This window comes from Chiloscyllium punctatum, chromosome 22 (assembly GCF_047496795.1).
Source record: "Chiloscyllium punctatum isolate Juve2018m chromosome 22, sChiPun1.3, whole genome shotgun sequence".
In the NCBI taxonomy this organism is placed as follows: domain Eukaryota; kingdom Metazoa; phylum Chordata; class Chondrichthyes; order Orectolobiformes; family Hemiscylliidae; genus Chiloscyllium; species Chiloscyllium punctatum.
The window spans coordinates 21,322,118-21,345,622 of record NC_092760.1 but is presented as its reverse complement, the minus strand read 5'-3'; the positions used below and the strand labels follow the sequence as shown (position 1 = coordinate 21,345,622).

The 23,505-nt window shown below is 39.5% G+C and overlaps 1 protein-coding gene across 1 annotated transcript in view; it reads left to right on the top strand.

The window, feature by feature from the left end:
- The window catches only part of LOC140493876 (uncharacterized), a 172,247-nt gene that overhangs the window by 22,889 nt on the left and 125,853 nt on the right, over positions 1-23,505 (top strand). The window contains exons 12-23 of the mRNA XM_072592870.1: positions 105-174; positions 2,649-2,786; positions 2,899-3,063; positions 8,485-8,579; positions 8,851-8,977; positions 13,210-13,462; positions 13,548-13,600; positions 13,684-13,784; positions 17,859-18,010; positions 18,117-18,255; positions 18,561-18,671; positions 23,164-23,343. Of these exons, the coding sequence (XP_072448971.1) occupies positions 105-174; positions 2,649-2,786; positions 2,899-3,063; positions 8,485-8,579; positions 8,851-8,977; positions 13,210-13,462; positions 13,548-13,600; positions 13,684-13,784; positions 17,859-18,010; positions 18,117-18,255; positions 18,561-18,671; positions 23,164-23,343 (1,584 nt within the window). The remainder of the gene's footprint in view (positions 1-104; positions 175-2,648; positions 2,787-2,898; positions 3,064-8,484; positions 8,580-8,850; positions 8,978-13,209; positions 13,463-13,547; positions 13,601-13,683; positions 13,785-17,858; positions 18,011-18,116; positions 18,256-18,560; positions 18,672-23,163; positions 23,344-23,505) is intronic.

The window sequence follows — 23,505 nt, the reverse complement described above, 5'->3', positions numbered from 1 at the left end:
ATATAAAATTTGTTTTTGTTATTTAAATATCTTGATATATATTTAAGGGAGTACCAAGGTCTAAACATAATTTTATTAAGAATGTATTGGTCCTTTATTTACAGATCATTACAATTAACCCCAATGGCCGTGTGTCTGTCAATGGAATCTTTACAGAATTGCCTTTAACCTTTGGTAAGTCATGTGCAAAAATCATTAATTTTTTTGCTTTAAGCACAAAATATACCCAATCTCTTTACCTGTAAGAGCATCTTAAGCAACCACATTCGTGAGTGGACACCACATTGACCACAAGTACTGTGTAATGGGCTTTATATAGGTCATGGATTTCTGACACTGATGCCATCTTAAAACCTGATCAGTGAACCTGTATGATAACTCAGCAGCTCACAAATTCATTTGCTTGTTTTCACCAGAGAGCAGGATGGCATACTCCTGATCCTGGAGTAAGAGCAAATCCTGCCTGTGCAACACCCCACACATGGAGAACTCCAGGACTTTACTAACAAAGCATGGCACCAATATCCCCTTGTCTGCCAAGTGCAGGTCAAAGCTCAGGAACCATTCTTGGCAGCTCTGGATTGATGTCCTCATGCCCTGTTCCCTATAAAGACTCCATTCCATTCTCCCAGTTGCTCCGTCGCATATGGTCCGATAAGGCCAGCTTCGACAAGGGAGCCGCCGAGATTTCCCAGCACCATTGTCAAAAGGACCCTCAACCAGGTCCAACCCATCTCCTGTGTTTTGCTGTCATGCCCTCTCGTCCATCCCAAAAGAGTGATAGGGTTCCCCTGGTCGTCATCTGCCGTTCCATCAGCATCCATATCCAGAAGATCATCAGCTGCCATTTCTGCCACCTCCCGGGAGATGCCATCACCAGCCACATATTTCCCTCTCCTCCCTTTTCTGCATTCCACAGGGACTGTTCCCTATGAGACACCCTGGTCCACTCTTTCACTCCCAACACCTCCCACAGACCCATGGCACCTTCCCCTGCAACCACTGAAGGTGTAACACCTGCCCATTTACCTCTCCCTCATCAGCATCCAAGGGCCCAAATATACCTTCCAGATGAAGCAGCACTTTAGATTGTGAGAAGTGCAGATAATCTCCTACATTCGTTGCTCACAATGTGATCTCCACTTAGCAGAATATCTATGTTCTGTCTGCTAAAAAGTTCCAGTTGCCTGCTAATTTAACACCACCATGTTCTCTGGCCAACATCTCTATCTCAGTGCTCCAGCAACGCTCAGCACAAGCTGGAAGAACAACAACTCATTTTCCACTTGGTGAACCTGTCATGGCAGTCAGCAGCCCTCCATCAACTCAATGGGGATAGCTTTCACTCAGGGATCCCAACATAGCAAGTCAAAAGCAGCCTCCAATAACCAATCCAGGAGCTTAGACAGTTTGTCAGTCATTCAGGGCAATCAGAGTCAGGATGGTTTCTACGTAAAGGATGAGGAGATGCCTTGACCCTACAGTGGGCTGTTTTCCTCCTAGCATGAGAGAGAGAGAGAGAGAGAGAGAGAGAGAGAGAGAGGAATTACAAAAGACATTGGTTGGCACAGCAGGTACTTTTGGTGCAGATGGTGAGATGTCCAACATGAACAAGGATAAGAATAGGCCATTCGTCCCTTTGACCCTGCTCCTCCATTTAATAAGATTATGGCTGATTTTAACCTCAACGCTATATTGCTGCATACCCCCAATAATCTTTCATCCACTTGGTAATCAAGGATCTATCTTCCTCTGCCTTAAAAATATTCAAAGATTTTCCATCCACTGCCTTTTGAGAAAAGGAATTCTAAAGGTTCACTACACAGAGTAAAAATACTTTCTCATTTCTGTTTTAAATGGGTACTCCCTTATTTTTAAGTATGAGCCTTATTTCTAGATTCTCCCACCAGAGGAAACATTATCTCAACATCCACCCAGTCAAGTCCCTCAAGATCTAGTTTGTTTCAACTAAGTCACCTCTGACTCTTCTAAACACCAGAGGATATAGGCCCACCCTTTCCTCATAAGGCAATCCACTCATTCAGGGTGTTAGTCTAGTAAACCTTCTCTGAATTGCTTCCATTATATTTGACATCTTTCCACAAATACAGTGACTAGTTCTGGACACAGTAGTCCAGATGCACCTCACTAATACCCTGTATAACTAAAGCATAACCTCCCTACTCTTGCATTGAATTCTCCTACAATAAAACATAACACATATTAGCATTCCTGATTACTTCCTTAACATACATACATACCTTTTATGCACTAGGACACCCAAATCTCTCTTCTGAATGCGTGAATAGTCACTCAGTGGGTCTGCAATGTTTGGGACTGGCGTTAATTACTGGAATTACCAGTGATGTCCACATCCCATGGAAAAAATTGCAAACTTTAATAGAGTTAATAAAAGTACAACAGGCAGAGGTGGTAGGGCTAGTGACGGAAGGGCACAATGTACAAAAATAATTTAAAAATCATCGAGGACAATATTATTTTGCTTTGAGATGGATTTCATATTTGCTCTAAAATTCAAGTAATTTGCAGAATGTGTTTTGAACGATTTTCTTCTGACAGTGTGTTTTACATTTTTGAAGAAACCTGTTATATCCATTCTTAAATGTTCAACTTCCTTGTTTTCACAGTTAACTTCACTATTTTCATGCCGTCAACTTTCCATGTTATCATTCATACTTCTTTTGGGCTGCAGCTCCAGGTACAGTTGGTGCCTATCATGCAACTCTATATAAGACTGGATTCTGTCTTTAAAAGTCGGGTGTGTGGTAAGTTACAACCTTACTTTTGTACTTTTACCATACAGCCATTCTAAGTATTCATAAATGCTGCATTGCTGAAAACAATGTCACATTATACTATTTGTTTGTGTTCGTTTAGGTCTTTGTGGAAACTTCAACAATGTGCTCAATGATGAATTTAAAATAGTCAGTGGTCTTGTGGAAGGAACATCTGCTGCTTTCGCAAATACCTGGAAGACTAAAGCTAGCTGCCCTGACAGAAGAGACATTCATGAAAACCCTTGCTCCCTCAGTGTCGTAAATGGTGAGTCTATAGCTTACTGCTTTTAAGTGATGAGCTGAAAGGGTAAAATCAAAGCTTGATAGAGTTGAGAAAATAAGACTAATAGAAGTGTTCCAGATTCTGTAATGTTAATCATGCTATTATTTAATGCATTAATAATTTATTCAATAATGTACATCTTCATCCCTGTAAAGTTCACAATTAGACAAAATGGAGTATTATGGAGCAGGAACATGACCTGGCTATCAAGGCCCATGTGTATGATGTATAAGAAAGGTAAGAAAGACAAAATAAGCTTCCACCAGCAATTGGTAGGCAATTCACTGTAATAGACTATAGCAGAAATGATAACATGAAAATATCAACCTATAGGCTTAACATGGATGTACTTTGATTGCCTATTAGAGTTTTGAGAAGATTTGTAGCTCAGGTTGAGGTTTTGGATGTAGGTTTGCTCGCTGAGCTGGAAGGTTCATTTCCAGACGTTTCATTACCCTATTATGTAACATCTTCAGTGGGCCTCAGGTGAAGCAATGCTGAAAATTCCTGCTTTCTATTTATATGTTTGGGTTTCTTTGGGTTGGTGATGCCATTTCCTGTGGTGAAGTCACTTATTGTTTATTTAAGTCAGGCTTCCTGGGATTTTGGAATGCACCTTCCTGGGATAGGATCAGAGAGACCTACAGCAGAGAAAAAGGTGTTTCAGTCCATCACACCCACAGTGGTCAAAACAACCACTTAACTATTTAAATCCCATTTCCAGCACTTTGCCCATTTCCCTTGTAAGCTTTGGCACTGAAAGTGCACATCTTAAATATTTTGAGGGTTTCTGTCTCTATCACAATTACAGGCAGTGTGTTACAGATTCCCACCACCCTCTGGGTGAAAAATATTTTCCTCTTATCTCCTCTAAATTATCTGCAATTTAATTTTACATTTTTTTAAAAACAAAAATCAAACATTTCTGTTTGATTCCAGGCAATAATATACTTTGTTCTTTCTCTTAGATGAGGTTATTTTCTTCAAAATTTACTTGACAAATCAATCACTCTGGATATTAAAACAAAAAATTGCAAGAATTACAGATGCTGAAAGTCTGAAACAAAAAGCAGAAATTGTTATAGGATCTCAGCAGGTCTAGCAACATCTGTGGAAAGAAATCAGAATTAACATTTTGAGTCCGATGACCCTTCTTCAGAATCTGATGACATTTTTCAGCAATGTGTGTGTTTTTTTCCTCCACTCTATAGAGATTCGGAAGTTCTTGAAGCTGCCTTGCTGTATCTGAAAAGCAACATCAAATTCCATCCATCCTGCTTTGGGAGGAATGTGTTAATTAATCCAAATCTCTCTTACAATTCAGAATCCCAAAATTTACAACATCTTAAGCATTGTAAATTCTCAAGACAGATTTAAAGGGGGCAGGGCAAATGTCTTGAAAGAAATTACACCCCCTCCCTTCAGTTTAGAGATGGGAGCTTTTTTTATTAAACAAAGGAAGAAAACTACATTCATTATTGCTTTAACTTTTAGCTTCAAGCTCTTTGAAATCAGCTTTCTCAGATTTCAAAACAGATTTTTCAGATACTTCAAATAAAATGTTTCAAAATTCAATTTTTTCCTTATTTTCTAAAAAAAAATCAATTCACATTTATAAATATTTAACATGAGTAAATCTCATTATGCTGAATTAAAGATTCACCCATGTGTTACAATTGTGTTTGGAAGTACATTAAACAAATTTCAAATGTGATAATTCACCCTTAATAATTCTGAAGATAACAATTTATCTACAACTGTTCCCTAAAACTAAATACAATTTGGAAGTAGGTTCACAAAACTTGCTAACAAAACAGTATTGTAAGGAAAGGAGGAAATAAGTTCTGTTATTTATCTTGATTATCCTTCCTTCAATTGGATTTTATACAGCTGTAATTAAAATCTAGAGATAAATTTTCACCAGAAAACCTTTAACATTCTGACTTTAAATAAACATTTCATTTTTTTTTTTGGCCATCACTGTTAGGTCCTTAAAAGGGACAGATCTTGAGGACTTTACATTCCTTTAATCAATTTGGATTTCACCACAATTCTCTACTTTAACTGGAAGAATCACAACAATGATAAAAATCCCAACAGTTAAATCTGCAATTTAATTTTACATTTTTTTTTAAAAAATGACACAGGCACATATCACAGTCACAAAGCTACAAAACATTTCTCCAGACCTCAATCTCCAGAAAACAAAACATAAATATAAATATATTACCTATAAAACATTTAACAAACAAGGATCAAAAACAAATGCAAAACCAGATCACAAAGGAAGGGTTAATATTTAGTTCAGTGACTGCAGGCACTTGAGAAGTTCACATTCAAACAGAAATGATTTATTACCTCAGTAAAGTACAAGAACACTCTTGTAATTTATGTTCTTTTTTCCTTCTACACAATAAAGCCGTCTAGACACTTTCTTCCAGTCTCGGATTTTAACTTTATGCAGCAAATCTTACTTGTGGGAGTGAGAGGTACAGAAAATTTAATTTGTGATCAAAATCTCGGGCAAAAGGCCCACTTTCTCAGCAGGGAAGCTTGCCTCCCCTGACTCGGCTGTGACTAATAAAAAGGAAATCCTACAGATAAGTTAAGTCCAAAGTCCTAATTTCCAGAAAATGATAAACTCTCGGTAAATTCCTGTTTAAGCTGCTGCATTATTGTAGCTTTATCTTTACCACCAGTTATGCACATCTCATATCTTTAAGCATTAGGGAGAATCATACACCTGCCATCCTTTTATTTAATATTATCTATCAACTTTGTGTTGGCTGGTGAGGTGAAGCGGCATACTTCTCCTCCCCAAATTTAGGTGAACTGTATTCTGCTTTCTCGATGTTCACTTTTTCGGATTTCTGCATTTTATTTTCACGGTTCCTCCAGCTAAGATGCTCAAACATTTTGCTCTGGGATGTCTGAACCACCTGTGCTTCCAGTAGGTCTGACCGCTTTATCCTTGGCTCCTACACCACCCGCACTTTCGTACCAAGGTAGTTAGGATGCAGCGTTCTGAGTGCAGCGACCCAGGTTCAACTCTCATTTGGGGCAGAAATTGGGCAGACAGCAGCGTCAAGGAGGTAGCTGGTGGATGAGTGAGCATGGGACCTGGCATTAGCTGCAACATCAGTAGAGGTGATGCCAGCGAGGTAGGCCCAGTGATGAAAGATAGTGTCTGAGAAGCAGCGACTTCAACGTTGGTTAGGTCCTATGCTGGTGATGGTGGAAGGGTTATGGATTCTAAGTTATTTTTATTATTATTCTTAAACTATTCAAAATGGTGTCGGATCATAATGACAGTGGAAGTTTTCACTGTATTTTATTGCATTTTTCACAGTAAAATACATGTGACAATAAAATCATTCATTCATTCTCCCTCCACTGCCAACTCCATTTGTCGAGTCTACTCTTAAGTTTGAATGGGATCGACTCTGTTGGACCTCTGTTCTAGACTAATATAAACTGTTGGTAAGTATTTTGCAAGTGAAAATATACTCACTGGATCATCAATTTTGCCTTCATGGAGGACCTAGCAGTAGCCATCGTCTGCTCCCAAGATTGTTGGAAGAATTTCCAGGGTCTGATATCCTAATGGCCTATTATCTTCTGACTCTTATCCACAAACAGTTACCAGACAAAAATTAACCAGATGTTCAAAAGGGCCCTTATTTCTCACAATAGGACTCCAGAGTATCTAAACAGGATACCCTGGAGACTTTGAAGAAAGGATTACAGAGGCAGTCGTACTCTTTGGTTCAGTTACAAGAAATTAATATATACCAGTTAAGAGGTGTGCAGTTATCTAAATCCAGTCACTACCACCGATTTGGTTTATATCATGCATAGAATAGGAGTACAATTAACCAATCGCTACATAGGTATGCCTATTTAATTGCAATATATAATTAGAATGAAGTAAGGTATGTATTATCAGGTCTAATTGCGCTACAAACTATAATTTGTTTTTAGCATAATGATTTATATCTGACAAGAGTATGTCTATAATTCTCCTTTTCTGCTGTCCCTGGTGTTTTAATGATTTCTTTCAAGACAGAGATTCAATGAATAAACAATATCTTTGTGCTGCCTTTGCTTACCTTGCAGATGAATTTGCTTCTCGAACAGATGGATGGTAATCCCACATACCTTCCTTTCTTTTGTTTAACTACCAGTTTTGAGTCCTTATGAGTTCACAGGTAGCAGTTCACAACTGTGTGCCACTAAATATCCCTCTGCAAGGTAGTTTTTTTTTAATTCTTTCAGTCATATACCAGCACAGCACAAATATCAATAATATAACTATTTGAAGAAAAAGTTGACATTAATGAGTAAGATGTCATCATAGAATGAAATCTGCCATCTGCCATTAATCTGCTAATTATTGGGATAAACAAAGGCCAGTTTTGAATTTGACTAAGAAACATCATGGATGATGGGAAGACTATCGAACCTGTGGGCAGACTATATTGTAAACTGTCTCCAGCCAAGTTCCAGGTCAAGCACTGCACAACAATAGTAATGGAAGATTATCAGAAGTCTCCTGTTACATTAACCTGATGTTTCCCAGAATGAATGGCAACATCTATTTTCCCCATAGACAACCAGCAGTAGTGTGTTTTCTTCTTTCAGAAGGCAGAACATCTGAAAATCCAAGGTATTGTTGGTCACACATATATCAATTTGGATGTTCTGTACACAATGATACAGTCATTATAAAAACATCTGCTTCACTCAGTTTAATTCTTAATCATTTTCACAGGATCATTTAAGTGCCAGTGGCAACAATGAAGTTTTTTAAAATTTTAAAACACTCCTCCCCTCCCACCCCTCAATTAGCTTGAAAAAGAAAACATCAAAGGCTCTTGACATCAATATGCCAGCCACATACACTTGTCAAAGGGCAAAAAAACAAAGGCACATATAACACAGAGCCAACAATGAGCATTCCATAAACCTGGCGGATATATTCAAGAGATAGTGGTTGTATTCAAATTTATCTAAGTCCAGATTGATAAGCCAGTTGGTAGCTTTAAGTGGCTTGATATATCTTGAGATGTCACAATATGATCCATCGCTCATGATGGAGTTTTGTGCAAGGCCAATGTGCACAGTGATATAGCAGCTAATAGATAGAATCCAGGTCATGTGCAAATGAACCCAAAGTGAGAATTGACATAGGTATGCTGATATATGATACATATCAAAATGTAATATCTACTAGGGTATGGGACAACAGTGGTGTTTGTGGTTTCCTGACAGCTACATTTGGAGAGAAGTGAAATCCTGTGGAATTTCTGCTCCATCATGGTTAAGATGCACTTTGAGGAAATATTTTTGCAGCAAAATAATCCACTGAAAATAATTATTTTAATTTCTTCTTTATTTTTCTAGAAAAGTATGCTAAGTATTGGTGTGGCCTGCTATTAGATGACAACTCTACATTTGCTCAGTGCCATTCGCATGTCAACCCTATTCAGTACTTTGAGGTACAAAAAGTTACCATGTCATCGAACCTGATATTTATTGCTATGTATTGTTTGTAATGTCAAGCCGGTTACTTGTTTTCTGAAATTTTCAATATGGATGCTATCATTCAAATGGGTAAAGACAGCAGAAAGGTACAACTCCTACAATTGCTTTTAGTTTGCAAATATTTTGTGTGGAGTGTTTTCGTTTGAAGGCATGTTTCTTTGTTCTATCTTAGTGTAAAATTGACACCTTAAAAGTATAAGATGATATGAGACTTTTATTTTGCAGCAATGTAAATATGACAGCTGTAACTGTGAAAAAAGTGAGGACTGCATGTGTGCTGCCCTTTCATCTTATGTTCAGGCCTGTGCAACTAAAGGGATTATCATTTCCAACTGGAGGATGAATGTATGCTGTAAGTATAACAGTATCAACTACTGTGTGTTCTGTGGTTCAGGTGGTAGCACGCTTGCCTCTGAATCAAAAGGTTGTCATTTCAAATCCCACTGCAAGGCCTGAACACAGATCTCGGCTGACAATCCAATGTAGAAGTGGGGAGCTGATGCATTGTTGAGGTGCAAAGTGAGGACTGCAGATGCTGGAGATCAGAGTCAAAACATGTGGTGCTGAAAAAGCACAGCCGGTCAGGCAGCATCCAAGGAGCAGAAGAGTCGTTTTGAGCATACGCTCTTCATCAGGAATGGGGTCATACCTACTGTTTCAGGTGGATGTAAAAGATCCTATGGCACTATTTTGAAGAAAAACTGCAGACTATTCTCTGGTATATTTGCCAATCTTCAGCCTTCAATCAACATCATAAAAAATAAACTCCATTATTTAGATATCATTCCAATGGATTTTGTGGAACTTCTGTACAAATTGGCGATGTCTTTCCTATCTCGCAACAGTGATGATACTTTCATTGGCTATATCATAGTTAGTGCTCCAAGATCATGAAAAGAGTTTTAAAAAATGCAAGTCATACTTTTCTTTCTTTATCCCTGCATCAAGCGTAGCCAGCTTAATTGCAATAACTGAAACATTTGCCCATTCACTTTGTTTTATTTATTCATGTGTCCCAAGAACATTACCTGGGTCTCTGCATTAATTGTCCAGTGATAATGCCATTAGGCCAAATCCTCCCTGGATTTACTGCAGCCTCATTCTATATACAGAAAAATCCATAAAAGGTAATGCTGAAGTTACGCTATTTATCAGTGCTTTGCATGATTTGACGTAATGCAAGATTCATTAACACTCCCTCTATCTTATTGTTGTCTGAGATGGAAGTAAACTGTCCTCAGCCTTGACGTCCTGACAAAATGGTATTATCACTAAATTAATCTGGAGTCCTAAGTAATGTTCTGGGGACCCGGATTGAATTCCATCGATGTAGATGGGGGGATTTGAATTTAGACTTTTAAAAAAATCTAATCTAATAACAACCATGAAATCACTGTCAATTGTTGGAAAACCTAATTGATTCACGAGGGTCCTTTAGGGAAGGAAACTGCTGTCTTTAGCTGGCCAGGCCTACAAGTGACTACAGAGCTATGGCAATATGGTTGACTCTGAAGTGCCCTCTGGGTAATTAAAGATGGGCAATAAATAGTGGCCTAGCCAGCAATGCCCTCGTTCTGTGAATGAATGAAAAAAAACCCTGAACAGAATATAAATCCTACATTATCCATCAGCAAACCTCATTCTTCCAACTTTAAATGACTGTGCATCTTTACACTCTAACTCTTCTACTAAGCTACTGGTATCCTCTATATGAATTTAGATTTAACTAAAAAAGCTACTCATATTCTATCCTACTGGTTTGTCAGCCTCTTCACTGACTTATATTGGCACAAGATGCTCAAAATGTACAACATTTAAATTCTAATCCTTATTTTTAAGTCCCACAGTGGCCTTGCCCCAACATATTTGTGCAATCAGCTCAAGTCTTATGTCCTCTCTTAGTGTCCCACACTTAATGTATATCTTCTTGCCTCTCGTTCCTAGCTTCAAAGTATTCAAATCAAACTAGTCAGATGCCACCGCCCTTTAACAATCTACAATAACTGTCCTTAACTAATCCATGCCTATCTACTGTGCTTCAGAATTTTAAAAAATTATTTTTCTCGCACAGAGTGTAGACCAGCCAGCCTTTCATTACTCAGTCTATCCCTCATTCTGTTTCTAAAGAAGCAATGATGATTGACATCCTCCAGCACTCTGGCCTCTGGTCAGGTAGGATCTGAGATGATGGTTGACCTTAAAAAGATGGTGGGTGTACAGCTCTTGAATCTTTTCAAGGCAGTGGTAGATAGGTGCTTGTTGAACAAGGACGACAAGTTATTGGGGGTAAGTGGGAATGTGGATTTGAGTTTGAAGTTATGTTAGATTAAACACAATGTCATTGAATGGTAGAGCAGTGTTGAGAGACTTAATGACCTACCCCCTCCTGATTTGTAGGTTGTTATGTCAAAGTCTGCTATTATTTCTTTTGCTTCTTCCAGCAACTTGGGATGTATTTCATCCAGGACTCATAATTTATCCACTTATAAGTTGCTAAGTATTTCACAGTTCTTCTCTCAGGCTTATCTCATTCAATATTTCATACTCTTCCTCCTAAACACATCTGCTTGGTCCTTCACGTTTGTGAAAATCAGTGTAAAACATTTACTAAGAACATGCCCGTGTCATCCCCTACCCATGCAAGCTTTCTTTATGATCTCTAATCAATTGTACTGTTTCTTTATTATCTTCTTCCTGTTTATGCATATAATAAAACATATTTAGAGTTTTTTTTTATTATTCTTGCCCTATTATTTTTCTCACATCCTCTCGTATAGCTTGGCATAGACAGTTGGATGAATCACTGGGGTAGGTGGAGGCAGAGTGTGGCATTAAGAGTCTAAGAAATCATGGGAGTGAGTGGAAAGGTACAGAACAGCATGAACTGGAAGTGTGTGGGGTTGGGGGGGGGGGGTGGTGGGGTGGGTATAAGGAGGAAGAGCTAGAGGTTGTTACAGATTTTACTTTATTCCTGAGACAAAGTCTGACAGAATCAAAGTGAGGCTTCCTTTGACACCTGGGAGCCTCTGAATATTTTCCTGGTTGGATAGCCTGAATGCAGCCAGTATCTCCTCCCGTCAGGAAACAAAACCCTGTCTTTATGAACACCTACTTCTGTGATGATACTATGGCTTTAAGAAGTGTAATTTGTCCTGTTTGTTTTTAAAATGAAGGGAGGTCGAGGCAGAGGTGATGCGCAGTCTGTTTCAAGCCAATAAAGTAACCATCTTGCCAGACCTTGCATTTATTTTTTAGCTGGAACAATAGAAGCAGCACAAATAGGTGGGGTCAAGCTCCCACAGAACCAGGATTTTAGTTAAACTTCCAGCATTGCTGGAGTCTTGAAGCTGGATGTGGAAGCTATTATTTCTCTCGATTACAGCTAAAATGTTGGGTTCTGTTCCTGCTTTGGAGAATTACATGTGAGGCAATCTATTTTACTGAATTTGCGTTTGCCATGAGTGTATCTATGGAATATTACAATATTGGAACAGTTGTTCTTTAGTAGTTAAATGATCTATTAGTCTGTTAAGTCTTCCAATAGATTTGTTATTCCAATACTTGTTTCTTTTAGAGTCATAGAGATGTACAACACGGAAACATGGTCCAACTCATCTATGCTGATCAGATATCCTAACCTTATCTAGTCCCACCTGCCAGCACCCAGCCCATAACCCCCTAAAACTTTCTTATTCATATAGCCATCCAGATGCCTTTTAAATGTTGCAATTGTACCAGCCTCCACCACTTCTTTTGGCAGCTTATTCCATACATGCACCGCCCTATGTGAAAAAGTTGCCGCATAGGTTCCTTCTAAATTTTCGCCCCTCACCTTAAACCTATGCCTGTAGTTCTAGACTCTGTAACCCCAGGGAAAATACTTTGTCTATTTACCCTATCCATGCTCCTCATGATTTTATAAACCTCTATAAGGTCACCCCCTCAACCTCCGACGCTCCAGGGAAAACAGCCCCAGCCTGTTCAGCCTCTCCCTGTAGCTCAAATCCTGCAACCCTGGCAACGTTCATGTAAGTGTCTTCTGAACCCTTTCAAGTTTCACAACATCCTTCCTATGGCAGGGAGACCAGAATTGCATACTTGTATTCTTACACTATAGTGAAAATAAAATGTGCTTTTCTTCATGCTTGGTAGTTTGATCAATCAAATTTCATGCATTACAAAACACCTTACACTTGCCTTTAAAAATAAAGAAAAGGTTGGGGTCAACCTTCATATATTTCAAGGTGGTTTGGTCTGGTCCATAACACTTCAAAATGAGCAGGCCAAGCCAGGAATTTTCCTGGCTACTGCTATCTGCCTCCAGAATAAAAACTAAACTTAAAGTAACACATTGTGTTATTAGCGGACATTGTAGAATTTTACAGTTCATAAGGCGGCCATTTGGCTAATCATGCCTGTAGTAGCTCCCAAGAGTTGCCCAGCTTGCCTCATTCTCCAGTTCTCTCTTTGGTGCCTTTTAAATTCTGAAGTAATGTTTCACAAAACAAGATTATGTTTATTTTATTTATTTTAAACTGGTAGGTTGGAAATTCCTCATTTTTTCCCTTTGTTTGTTCATTTTAGTCAAATACCTCACCTGTCCCAAGACTCTGATCTACAGCCACAGTATGACAAGCTGCCATCGTACGTGCAAGTCCCTAGGAGCCCCAGATAAAACATGTGAGATTGACTTTGAGCCAGTTGATGGATGTGGTTGTGCTAATGGAACCTACATGGAGGAAACTGGCAAATGTGTACCACCCTCCAGGTGTCCATGCTATTATAGGGGGTTGACAGTGCCAGCAGGAGAGGTCATTCATGATGAAGATGCCATGTGGTGAGCTTATGAAGTTAATTAATTAATTATTTGACTGTGTAGCAGTAGCTGAACTCTTTGTTGAAATCCTGTTATTTTATTTTAGTACCTGCAATCAAGGGAAGCTTGAGTGCATTGGAAAAGAATTAAAATTTCAAGGTAACATTTTGAAGAAAAGTAATTATTCAGACAGACTATTTTTGTTTGGATTTCCTAAACTCACTTTTGGTTCTGCTTTCCAGCCTGTCCTGCTCCCATGGTTTACTTTGACTGCAATAATGCTTCAGCTGACAGTGTTGGTACAGAGTGTCAGAAGAGTTGCCAAACCCTTGATATGGAGTGTGTAAGTATTAATAATGAGTGTGATTGTCTGTGTAAATATTTTATTAGTCGGATACACTTATGATTCATACATATGATTCTTTATTCTTGACATTAGATTTACCATTCTGCTTATTTGCTCAGGGATTTATTTTGTCTTGTCTTTAGTCTCCTCTATTCAATGTAGCACATGGAGTAAAGACACTGTAGAAGCTCAGAGATCTAAGTAATATAGGAACAGAAGTAATTTGTGTATTCTATTGAGTCTTCTGCCATTCGTTTAAGATAATGACTGGTCTGTGTCCATCTCCCTGCTTTGTTTCCACATCCATTACTACCCTTATCTAACTAAATGATACTGTTGTAATGGGACAGATTTTGAACACATCTAGCAACTAAAGTCTAGGCATCCATGGGGCATGGTGGGCCTTCAACCATAGCAGGATCATACTCCAACCTCATGGCCCAGCATTTCCCCAACTCAGCCATGAGCATCAAGCCAAGGGATCAACCCGGATACAAATGAAGAGTACAAGACGGCATGCGAGGAGCAGACTAGGCATGCCTAAAAATGAGATGTCAACCTAGTGAAACTGCAACACAGAACTATTTATATGGAAAACAGCACAGTGACAACTAATAGAAAGAGCCAAGCAATCTGATCTAAACGTTACAGCCCTGCCACATCCAGTCGTGAATGGTGGTGGACAATTAAGTGACTCATGATTTGGAGGTGTCGGACTGGGCTGGACAAAGTTAAAAATCACTCAACATCAGGTTAAAGTCCAACAGGTTTATTTGGTTGCACTAGTTTTTGAGGTGTTGCCTCTTCATCAGGTGGTTATTAACAGAACCATGTGATGAAGAGGCAGCAGCTCGAAAACTAGTGTTTTCAAATAAATCTGCTGAACCTGGTGTTGAGTGATTTTTAACTTTTTCACTGGAAGATGCTCTACAAGTATTCCCTTCCTCAGTGATAAAAAGATAAGGCTGAAGCATTTACAACAATCCTCAGCTAGAAGCACGGAGTGAATGATCCACCTTAGCCTTCTCTCTTGAATTACAGATACCAGTCTTCAACCAATTTAACTCATTCCACTCAATGTGAAATCAAGAAGCATTTGGTGGCATTGGATACTGTGAAGATTATGGGCCTTGACAACATTCTGGCAATAGTACTGAAGAGTTGTACTCCAGAACCTGCTGCACTCCTATATAAGCTGTTCAAGAACATCTACAATCCTGGCCTCCACCCAACAATATGGAAAATTGCCAGATATGTGCTATATATAAATGCAAGACAAATCCAATCCAGCCAGTCTTTGCTCCAGTTTCCACTTGATCATCCATAAAGTGATGGAAGATGTCATCAACAGAGCTATCAACAACAACCTGCTCACTGACACTCCTGTCCTATTACAGGAGTAAAACATGGACAAAAGAACTGAATTCCAGAGATGAGGTGACAATAACAGCCCTTGACATCAAGGTCGCATTTGACCAAGTGTGGCATCAAGGAGCCTTTGCAAAACTGAAATTAATTGGAATCAGGGGCAAACTCTGCTGGTTGGAGTCATACCTGGTACATGGGAAGATGGTTGTGGTTATCAGAGGTCAGTCACCTCAGCACCGGGACATCTCTGCATGTATTCTTCAGGAAAGTTTCCTAGGCCCAACCATATTCAGCTGCTTCATCAATTACCTTCCTCCATCATAAGACCAGGAGTGGGGATGTCTGCCAATGGCTGGACAATATTTCTACTTACGACTCCTCAGATACTAAAGTAGTCTATATTCAAATGCACCAAGTTCTGGACAATATTCAGGCTTGGGCTAACAAGTGGCAAGTAACATTTGCGCAACACAAAAGCAAGGCAATAACATTCTCCAATAAGAGATAGTCTAACCACTGCTCCTTGACTTTCAATGGTGTTATCATCACTGAATCCCCCATTATCAACACCTTGGGTTAACCATTGATCAGAAACTTAGCTGGACTCACCATATAAATATGGTGACTACAAGAGCAGGTAGAGATTACTACAGCAGTAACTCACCTTCTGACTCCCCAAAGCCTGACCACCACCTGCAACGCCCAAGTCAGGGGAGTGATGGAACATTCCACACTTTCCTGGATGGATGCTGTTCCAAGAATACAAGACACTTGACACCATCCAGGACGTGGCAGCCTGCTTGACTGGAAGTACATCCACTCCCTCCACCCACCACTACAACATACATTGCAGAAATTTTCCAAACATCCTTAGACACCACCTTGCAAATCCATGACCACTTCCACCAAGAAAAAAAGGGAAACAGGTAGGGAACATCACCACCTGCAAGTCCCCCTCCATGCCAGTCACTATCCTGACTTGGAAATATATCATTGTTCCTTCAACGTCACTTGGTCAAATCTTGGAATTTCCTCCCTACGGGCAATGTGGGTCTACCGACAGCACATGAAGTACAGCAGTTCAAGAAGACAGCTCACCCATTACTTTCTCAAGGGCAACTCTGGACAGGCAATAAATGCTGCCCAGCCAGTCTCACCAATATCCCAGAAGTGAACAATAATAGTAAAAAAGATTCAACATGTGGGGAGAATTCTAGATTGTTGCAGATCTTTGTGTGAAGAAATTCTTCCTGATATGACACCTTATTTTCGGCTACCTACGTTAAAATGATCTTTCCTCCAACATAAAGTCATAAGTGTGGATGTTCACAGATCATTAAACAGTATTCAGTCGAATTTCCAACTGCTCTGATACCGAAAGAATTCATTCCACATGTAGCAGGATCTGGACAACATTCAGGCTTGGACTGAGAATGGCAAATGACATTCGTGCTAAACAAATATAAGGCAATCACTTCTCCAGAAAGAGACAATCTAACCATCTGTTTGTGACATTCAATGTAACTGAATCAGCTGAATAAACTTTGTGGCTACATGGACAACTCACAGGCTGAACTCTGCATCAGATAACCCATCCCCTGACACTGCAAACCTTGCGCATCAGCTGTTAAAAAAATGGTCATGGGAAGTGGATGTCATGGGTTAGACTAGTGTTTCTTGCTCATCCTTATTTGCTCATAAGAAGGTTGTAATGAGCTGGTTCCTTGAACTGCTGCAGGCATTGGGTTGTCGGTACATCCCCTGGTGTTGTTAGGAAAGGAATTCCAGAATTTTGACCCCATGACAATGCGAGTTCCAAGTCAGAATGGTGTGTGAATTAGAGGAGATCTTCCCAGGATAAGTTCATTATCTACAAGACAGAGGTCAGGAGCGTGATAGAATACTCTCCATTTGTCTGGATGAGTGCAGCTCTAACAACACTCAAGCAACTTGGTACCATCTAAGATAATGCAGCCCACTTGATTGGAACCTTATACATTCATTCTCTCCACTACCAACACACAGTGGTAACTGTGTATTCCATCTGTAGGATTTGTTGCAGGAACCTGCTCAGTACTTTCTAAATCTGCAACCTTTGTCACCTATCAGGACAAAGGCAGAAACACCACCTTCTGCAAGTTTCCCCTTGAGTCACACAGCTTCCTGACTTGGAGATATATTCCTTCAATGTCAATGCCTCAAAATCCTGGAACTCCCTTCCTGATAGCACTAAGAGTTTACTGACAACAGAAAGACTGAAACAGTTCAAGAATGTGCCTCACTAGCATCTTCAAGAGTAAGTAAGGATGGAAACTAAATGCTGACCTTGCCAAAGTTAATGACATCCCAAAAATTAGTTTTAAAAATGTTTGCTTTATGTACCCAGACATATCGTATAATCAACTGAAACATTTCAATTAGAACCCCCTGAATTTTCTGTGCTTGTGGGAATGTGAGCCTCATTTTTTACAATCCTTGCATCATTCATCCCTTTTGTTTCATTGTCATCCTGGTGAGTTTGCATTGCACCTCTCCCATGCCCCCCAATCCATTATGTTCTTCATAAACGTAATCTAGTCTTTCCGCCTATATTTTCCCTGTTGCTTTTATTTTGTACTTGTCAGCATTTTAGTAATCTCTGGATATTGTCGCTCTTTGCTGCTCAGTGATTAAATTAAACTTTCAATTTTGTTTTCTTTACAGTATGCCACAGGTTGTGTCTCTGGTTGTGTATGTCCTAATGGTTTAGTTTCTGATGGAAGTGGTGGCTGTATTCCTATAAATCAGTGCCCATGTACTCATAATGGAATTCAGTACCATTCTGGGGACATTGTACAGGTGGACTGTAATTCATGGTACGTAGAAAATATTTACTCATTTTTAACCAACAGGTAAGGTACATCAGTGTAATAACACTAGCAATATAATTTGGTTAATGTACATCTTGTTTGACTTTTTAAGTGAATGCAAGAATAGATTGTGGACCTGCACAGACCAACAGTGTCATGGGACATGCATGATCTATGGAGATGGGAACTACGTCACTTTCGATGGAAAACGTTACAATTTTAATGGTGACTGTGAATACATTGTTGCACAGGTATTGGAGACAAATATGCCTATTCATTAAAATAATCATTGTCTTATTTTTCAAATAGAACAAAAGATGGACAATGTAAAGGAAAATTTGGATCTTATATCAGTGAAAGTTAACTACGTAATGGTGCTACTTTAATAGTTCAACAAGTACAATGATGCTAAATTGCTCCGTCTATTACTGCTCTTGCATTCCAATTTCAGAGTTTTTAGAGCTAAATTAGTTTTGTTTGCGGTATATTTATAGACTTACAGTTATATATTCTGTAGAATTGTTAGTTTTTAATTCTGTCTATTCATACTTGCTAGGATTATTGTGGAAATAACACCTTGGATGGCACCTTCAGAGTAGTCACTGAAAACATCCCTTGTGGGACCACTGGAACAACATGTTCTAAATCAATTAAAATCTTCTTAGGGGTAAGTGAACAGGATAATATGCAATCAGAATCACTGTATCCACTTCATGGACTTGAACGGGTACAAGCAAAAGTGTTGAGGGAAACGAGGTGTTAAATATTTTAAAAAACAGGGTTGGAATCTTTGTATTTTGCTCAAACCACATACAAATTGAAATAGAAATTCGTAGATAAGGGAAGTGACTGAAAGAATGATGTGGGAAAGGCGTTGTATCAGACACCGGCACCGGCACTGGAACTGGAACAGGAGGGAATTGTACATTTGCTGAACCAGGCTGGGGACCAGGATCCGAGTGAAAAGAATGAATGTGGCAGTTACAAAAATTTTATGTGAATGAATTGGGATTGAAAAGATAGTAGAAACAACAACTCTGCAACAAACAAAAAGGAACAGACTAATAATCAGATTGGTTGCTTCACAAGAGAGAATTAAGAAACATATGTGGGAAAACAACAGTGCTGCTGATGGACAAATATGTCTATGCTGCCTAAATGTGGTAGTTGTTAGACAAATACAGATCAATCAGGAGTAACATGGACTCTTGAGAATGATAGCACTGGTGTGATCAGTGAGCATAAGAAAATGATGGGCACATCAAATAACTGTATTGAGTCAGAGTTTACAGGAAAGGAAAAGGATAGTCTGCTATACCTGCCAAGAATATTAATATTGAAGAAGAGGCAGGGATTCACTCTAATTGACTTAAACAATGTAAACATAATGAGGAAAGCAAAGGTGCTAAAGAGTAATAAATCTCCAGATGGTTTCCACTTCAGGGTTTTAAAGTAGGTCAATGAGAACATGTAAAATGCCATAACTATAATCTTCTGAAAGAAAAAAAAACAGAATGGTGTGAAAAACTCAGCAAGTTTGGAAGCAGAGGAACAGAGTAAGTGGGCTGAATCTGATGTTTATTTGGCTAAATGCTAAATGCATGAAATTCTTTGGAAGGGTTTTCACTGCGAGGCTCAATGGATTTTCTCACTACCTTACCAAACTCATCTCATTAACTACCATGTGCCTATAGCTTCCATCTTGCGCTATTCTATCTCAGTCATCATGCACTTTTCCCAAAACAGCTCACCAGGTTTCCCAGACTTGATCAACATTCTTGGCTTCAGTGCAATATAAAAGACCATTGTGCATCTAGACAAGCACCATCAGTCTGGAGCCCTGTATGGTTAAAGACATTTTCCCAAACATGGCAGACAAAAACAATTTGGTGCTCCATTTTGAAGCCAAGGGCCTAAAGGTCCTGGTGGACAGTGTGGTGCACAGATGGGACATCCTCTTCCCCTCGGACCAGCAGGGGAGGCTACAATGGCAGACCATGCCAGTCTGCTCTGAGATCACCACCAAGGTCAGTGCAGCCATTTGGAGAAATGCCTAGCAATGTAGGAAGAAGGAGGTCAATGTCCTAGAGAGGCAGAGAGGAGAGGGAGGGAATTCTAGAGCTTAGGACCTAGGCAACTGAAGTTAAGCTGCCAACTGTGGATCAGTTAAAGTCAAAGATGCTTAAGGCCAAAATTAGATGAACATTCTGGTAAGGTTGCGAGGCTCAGGATATGACAGAGGTAGGAGGTAGTGAAGCCATGGAGGGTTTTCAAAACAAGGCAACAGTTTTAAAAATCAAGACTTTGCTTGATCAAAGCCTCGTGTAGGTCAGTGAACACATGGGTCATTGGTGAACAGGATTTGGTGTGAGTTAGTACACAAGCACCAGAAATTTTCATCACCTGAAGTTTACAAAGTGTAGAATATGTAAGACCAGATGAGTGTGCAGTGGTTTAGTCAATTTTAGGAGATAACAAATGCATTGTGGATTTCAGCAGTAGATGAGCTAAGGCAGAGTGATGTTGGGCATTAACAGCAAGAATAAAAAGATAGTCTCATGCAGTTGCCAGCAAGAGGGACAAAGTTATTAGCTAGAAAATGGAGTTTGAAGTGGGCATCAAAGGTGACTTTGGTCATCTCAGTGATTGAAGAAAATTTCTTCTGATTCAGTCCTGGATGTCAGATAGCAATCTGAACACTTTGGGGTTAACAGAGGTGGTGGTGGTGAAATAGGACTGGATCTCAGAATAAATGTGAACACTAATTATATGCCTTCAAAATCTATCAAAAAATTGCAGCATTGGATAAAACACAGGATAGGACCATGGAGGTAACACTGCGGGAGCAGGAAGGGAAGCCATTGGAAATAATACTTGGCCATGATTAAATAGATAAGATTGGAACCAGGAGAGAGTAGTCTCATCTACCTGGACGACAATGAAGATGTTCATTCATGCAGGTTTTGCCATAAAGGGATGGGGCACTACTTGTCACTGGCCATTTGGGTGTTGTGGTTCTGTTCGCCGAGCTGGGAATTTGTGTTGTAGACGTTTCGTCCCCTGTCTAGGTGACATCCTCAGTGCTTGGGAGCCTCCTGTGAAGTGCTTCGGTGATGCTTCCTCCGGCATTTATAGTGATTTGTTTCAGCCGCTTCCGGTTGTCAGTTCCAGCTGTCCACTGCAGCGGCCGGTATATTGGGTCCAGGTCGATGTGCTTATTGATTGAATCAGTGGATGAGTGCCACGCCTCTAGGAATTCCCTGGCTGTTCTGTTTGGCTTGTCCTATAATAGTAGTGTTGCCCCAGTCGAACTCATGTTGCTTGTCATCTGTGTGTGTGGCTACTAAGGATAGCTGGTCATGTCGTTTTGTGGCTAGTTGGTGTTCATGGACACGGATCGTTAGCTGTCTTCCTGTTTGTCCGATGTAGTGTTTTGTGCAGTCCTTGCATGGGATTTTCTACACTACATTGGTTTTGCTCGTGCTGGGTATCGGAACCTTCGTCCTGGTGAGTTGTTGTCTGAGAGTGGCTGTTGGTTTGTGTGCTGTTATGAGTCCTAGGTGGTCACAGTAGTCTGGCTGTCAGTTCAGAAATGTTTTTGAAATGTTTCAGAAATCCTCAAGCACTGAGGATGTCACCTAGACAGGGGACGAAACGTCTGCAACACAAATTCCCAGCTCAGCGAACAGAACCACAACAACGAGCACCCAATCTACAAATCTTCTTCCAAACATTTGGGTGTTTTTTTTTCTCTTCCTGGTGGTGGTATAGGAATAAGGTTTTCTGCAGTCAATATTTCTTCACTGTGTCCAACACCTACACGCGCACGACATGAGTGCTGGGGAGAAATAAGCACTACTACTGTTTGGCAGTAGTATGAGGAGAGGATAAAAGAAAAGAAGAAATAAATAAACAGGAGATAAGATTAAAAGGCAAAATATATATTGCCAGGAGATTAAGAATCTCCTCAGAAGGAAAAAATATGCATAATCAGGAGATTAGAATCTTCTCAATTGAGGACTGACTCCGAGCTGGCTGGCCACAGCCAGTGTACTGTGCCCTTTATACAAAAAAATGCCAAGAGGGCAAGGTGCCCTTTATACATATAAAATGTTGGAGCAAACTCCAGCAAATGCTGGAGATATTTATCTCACCTTGTAATCCCTTGAGAGAGAGAATAAAAAAAGCAATGGAGATGTTTGAGGAGGATTGCGAGGTCAACTTCAACAGTTTGAGATGGACAAAATGGGAGAGTTTACCTTTGTCACACAGTCACAGTGTGTCATTTGTTGCTTGGGGATATGGAGGGATTCAAACATGGAATTCCAAGAAAGATAAGTGCAGGTTTTGGAGGTGATCACACATGCAAGGACTTGAGAGGAAATGAAGATTGGTGATGGAAGTTTGCAAGAATGGTAGGGGTTGGCGGATTGAGGAAAGCAATAATGAGCATTAACTTATAAGAGAAAGGGACAGTAGAATTAATACTTTAGCTAATTGGAAGGAGGGGAGGTTAGATTGCCAGCACTTTAGTGACAGAAGGAGATGGGACACGTGGAGAAGATGAGTTTAGTGAGGATCAGGAAACAGTCAAAAATCTAATAGAATCTAGCCTTTATGTCTAGAGGATTAGAATAGAACAGGGTAAACATCATGTTTCTATACAAAAGCCCTGTTTTAGATCTTGTATCAAGTATCGTGACGAATCCTGGGTACCACACCTTCAGGATAGAGTAGCTTATATGGAGGGCAGTTTAGATTTAGCAAAATGATTCCTGGACTCTAAGGATTTCTAGAGGATTTCACATCATTAAGGTAAAGAGACACATATGCTGTTAATTATAAGACTGAATTTTCTGTGACAAGCTTAATGGGACAAATAATGTTCAAAATCAGAAAAGTCTTAAACATATGCCAAGAGAGCAAGGTGCCCTTTATACAAAGAAAGTGTTGGAGCAAACTCCAGCAAATTCTGGAGATATGTATCTCATCTTTTAATCCCTTGAACTTGCTGAACAATTAGTGTTTAAATAACACAACATGTTGTTAACACGCTATACATTTCTAATAATCCAACAAATACACTAACTTAATTCTGCAATTTATATGTAGCTATTTTACATGGTATTTATCTCACTAGATTGTTTACAATCTTTCAGAACTTGGAAATAAAACTCTCAGGTGGAAAGTATGAAGTGGTAAAGTTTGGTAGCGGCAAACACATTCCTTATGAAGTACGTTATCTTGGCATTTACCTTGTAATTGAAGCTAAAAATGGACTGGTGTTGATTTGGGATAAGAAAACAAGCTTGACCATTAAACTCAGTCACTCCTTTCAGGTAAGTGCTTACTTCTGAACCTTGATATTACAAACGATGCTCTTTACATTAACAGCAATTTAAAACATTTTGAACTAGCACTCACTTTCAACATTCCTTATCATTGCTCATGGTTGAAGTATCTCAAACCCCTTCATGTAATTATTTACTTTGAGATATATT